At 38.0% G+C, this 3,938-nt stretch overlaps 2 protein-coding genes across 3 annotated transcripts in view; one reads left to right on the plus strand and one right to left on the minus strand.

Annotated features, from left to right (window-relative positions):
• tm9sf1 (transmembrane 9 superfamily member 1) overlaps positions 1 to 1,620 on the minus strand; it is a 9,401-nt gene extending 7,781 nt beyond the window's left edge. Inside the window, exons 1-2 of one of the 2 annotated variants that reach the window (XM_014026552.1) lie at positions 1,455 to 1,620; positions 1,117 to 1,356 (exon numbers count right to left, since the gene is read on the minus strand). The gene's annotated coding sequence lies outside the window, so the exon portion shown is untranslated. Of the gene's footprint in view, positions 1 to 1,116 lie in introns of both variants that reach the window. The other variant, XM_014026551.1, reaches the window with a different exon arrangement.
• Positions 1,621 to 1,714: 94 nt separating this feature from the next.
• fen1 (flap structure-specific endonuclease 1) overlaps positions 1,715 to 3,938 on the plus strand; it is a 5,750-nt gene continuing 3,526 nt past the window's right edge. The window contains exons 1-5 of the mRNA XM_014026553.1: positions 1,715 to 1,824; positions 2,067 to 2,161; positions 3,445 to 3,547; positions 3,645 to 3,747; positions 3,830 to 3,893. Coding sequence (XP_013882007.1) covers positions 2,080 to 2,161; positions 3,445 to 3,547; positions 3,645 to 3,747; positions 3,830 to 3,893 — 352 coding nt within the window. The 5' untranslated portion in view covers positions 1,715 to 1,824; positions 2,067 to 2,079. The remainder of the gene's footprint in view (positions 1,825 to 2,066; positions 2,162 to 3,444; positions 3,548 to 3,644; positions 3,748 to 3,829; positions 3,894 to 3,938) is intronic.

Here is a 3,938-nt window from a genome sequence, read left to right on the forward strand (position 1 = left end):
TTACTATGCTGCACTTTTTACTTTTTAAAAAAAAAAAAAGGTTTTTTTATTTTTTTATGATGTATCACTACTCTTACATCAGTAAAATTTCTGGATACTCTGTGAGTAACTTCACTGAATGAAGAACAAACTTGTTTTCACCAAAAATTCACGACACACACCTGCAGTTTTTCTTAGTTTCATACATTTTATATTGAAATGAACTGATTTGGAAAAATTTTTTATTTTGACTCAATTTGTTATTTTGTAATTATGTTATTTATATGAATTATTTTCATTTTGATCTTTAAAATACCAAAGTTTTCACAGAGACGACTAAAACTATATTTTGGTCCATCTGATGTAATTTTTAAATATTAAATGTCTTGATCAGTTACTCAGTACTTCAGTAGCCTTTTTTTACTTGAGTAAAAATATGTTGAAGTAGGCTACTCTTACTTCAGTACAATTTTTGGGTACTCTACCCACCTCAGCTTCCAGGACAAAGTGAATTTAAATGTTGTTGGATGAGAAATATAAATATGTACCATTCTGACACTWCTTGTTTATACACTATCTATCACACCTGCACATTTTAGTAAAACTTTATAATCATTATGGCCTTTAGAAAAATGTTTTGGGGGATGTTACCTCCCAATAAATCTCACTTTGGAAATTCTAACCACTCACTTTTACTTTAAGGACATTTTATGTCAGACATTTACTGTTGATATTTAAGTACACAAGTGTCAGACTTAAGTATCACCTGAAAGTACTTTTTACATTTTGTTTAAATTTAAAGACACATTAGCCATTTGTGAGAAAAATAATTGGATTTTGTTTTAACAACATTGCAATAAGTACCATTTAGGGTCCATCCAGTGTAAATGCAATGTAAACTATTTCCTCCTGTTTAATGTTTTCTTCTTTGCAATCTGATAAAATCTTTTCCAAGAGTTCAAATCTTTGGACGTTTGTGAAAATGGAGCAGTATAATTCCTGGAGTTCAGTTTATAAGGAAAGGGCAGACACAAACTAGTTACTGTTTGTTTACAAGAGACTCGTTGTAGGAAACATGCACAAATATGAGTTATAAAATCGGAAGTACCAGTCTTGTCGCTTCAGAACCCACCRTACCTGTCCGCCCGCCGGATTCCTCGGACTCCAGGCCCCGACGCACGGTCCCCTCCGCTCCGGTTGTCCGTCGACAGGCGGCGGGGGGGGGCTCGCTGGAGAACCGCAACCTTCAACTAAACACCGTGGACATCCTGGACGCAGAGTATTAATAATCCACTGGGTTCATATCCGGGTACACACAAAGTACTTCTTTTTACTGCCACACGGTGCAGAAGAAGCAGAGCTCCGGCTACACGTCACCTTATAAAATAAAGATAACGACGACTTCAGTTTTCCGGGGTGGGCGGAGAAACAAACTAAACATTAAAAAAAAATTTAAAAAACTCATGCAACGTTACCGGAAGCTTTCCGTCGTTGACCTTTTTCACCTAAATGTCAGTTACGTGGCTTAAAAGCACAGAAAACCACAATTTTGAACGTTTTGAGCTCGTAGCACAGCGACTACTATTTTTTCTGAACGAACCGGATTTCCTTCRGACTCGTCGAACCAATCAAATGTCGTCGCACAGCTTCCGCGTTCCTACTCAGACCAATGTAAATGCACCGGAAACATAGATGAGCACGTTTACAATGGCGTGTGGCGGATCGAGGTGTTCGATTATTGATATGTAACGTCTGCAATTTCATTTCCCGCGAAACGAACGTGCGCTCCCGCTTGAGACGCCGAAAAAAAGCGATTGGAAATCTGTAGTGCACTTTTTCCTAACTGTRAGTACTTTAGAAATATTTATAGCTGCTTAACATAACACGGCACTCCCCGTTAGCACCGTCGGTAACCGCTGTTTGCTACTGGTGTTGCCACCAGATGGTGTTAGCGTTAGCTAACCCAGTGCGCATTTGTAGCTATAGCTAAGCATGTTGTAAACATTGCATTCGTTGTATGTCTGCGACACTGTTACCTAGTTAAAACTTGACGCTACTGCAGTAACTTTCATTTAACTGTTTACCAGATATATTGTCACGATGGGAATACACGGATTAGCCAAGCTGATTGCTGACCACGCACCTGGAGCCATCAAAGAGCAAGAYATAAAGAACTACTTTGGTAATTGACACACTTCATTTTACGTTCAAATAAAATCTTCACCGAAGCACAATGTTTACTTAACTAGTCGACCTTCATTTGTCAGGTTTTCATCCTTTAGGAGCACGAGGAGCAGTAACAATACATGCTTTTAAAGATGGTGGACATTTTGAGGGACTACCTCATGCAAACACTTTAWAACATTCCAACTTCCCTGTGATAAATTCATATGTATCTAGTTCATACATATGTATCTAGTTCATAAACTGAAAACTCCAGGAGTGTCGTATTGTTACTGTGATCAGATTTCTGCAGTCATTAATGTCAGGTTTGTGCAGAAAAAACTGTTATGTGGCTTGGAAAATGTGCTTATTCTGTTATATTTAAATATAAAGAAATGTRTGAACTAGGGTTGGGCAAAATCATATCGTCTGCAATTAATCGTCAGAAAAAACATTAATCGATTACTTTTTGGCACTTGACGATTAATACGATTAATGCCACCATCAGTCCACTCGGTGCTCCTCTCCGCTTCAAATAATGCAAACGTTAAAAAGGAAAAAGTTCTGTAATTAATTCACATTATCAACACAATTTAAAAGTTGATGTAAAGCCTGAAGTCTGTAATTTTGACACAATTTGGAACAGATTTTTATGAAGAGCAAATCTTTCCCACTAAAATGATCATTTGACTAGGGCATGCAGTGGTCCAGGGACTCCAGGGGATTAATCGTCATCGGCTAAATACCACAATTAATCGTGATGAATTTTTTTGCCAATATTGCCTAACCCTAGTGTGAACATAACTGTTATGTGACCCGTCATACAACACTGAGGATTAAGTCAAATTTAGTCGAAATGATTTAAGTATACTTTTCCTGGCTTTTAAGCTACGTTTTGATCCCTGGATCATCTTGATATCAGGAAACTCATTAGCTTTAACACACTGCAATAAAATATTAATGCATCCCTGAGTACAGTGAAGTTAAAACACATTTTTAAATCATTCTTAAAGCCTGACACAGTTTTATTCCTGCTTTTAGTACCTCAGTCCTGTGGACATTTATCACGGTCTCCTCTTTGGCTGCTTTTAGGCAGAAGGAAATGTATAGATTATGAGTCTGTTTGCATTTATATTTAATTGCCTGTTGTGACAGGAGTAAAGGGTGCATTCCTCATAAAGATGAGCTGTATGTAACTTTGCAGGATTATGTGACCATGTGATGTAAATATAAGCATATCTGTATCATTGTTCTGTTAAAGAGTTTAATTTGTTTACAAAATGTTTCTTTTTTTATAAACAGGCAGGAAAATTGCCATTGATGCCTCCATGTGTATCTACCAGTTCCTGATTGCCGTGCGACAGGATGGTAACGTTCTGCAGAATGAAGAYGGAGAGACGACCAGGTACAGTGTGTCAACAGTAGTGAATATATATTAAAGARGACTGTTTTGTAATCTTGGAGCAGTCGTTCTGATTTTGGGTCATTTGTTGTTTTCAAAGCCACCTGATGGGAATGTTCTACCGAACAATCCGTATGTTGGAGAACGGCATCAAGCCCGTGTACGTTTTTGACGGAAAGCCCCCGCAGCTCAAGTCAGCAGAGGTCGGCGTGAACCTGGAGTTTATTTCTCGTGAATTAAAACGCACTCAGGCTGCCGTCACTTATTGCTGTTTTTCTATTTCAGCTTGAGAAGAGAGGGGAGAGGAGAGCAGAATCTGAGAAGTTGCTCGCTCAAGCTCAAGAACTGGGTAAATAATAGGGGTGTAAGAAAATATTGATACACTGAAATATCG

This window comes from Austrofundulus limnaeus, unplaced genomic scaffold, assembly GCF_001266775.1.
Source record: "Austrofundulus limnaeus strain Quisiro unplaced genomic scaffold, Austrofundulus_limnaeus-1.0 Scaffold567, whole genome shotgun sequence".
Taxonomy (NCBI): Eukaryota; Metazoa; Chordata; class Actinopteri; order Cyprinodontiformes; family Rivulidae; genus Austrofundulus; species Austrofundulus limnaeus.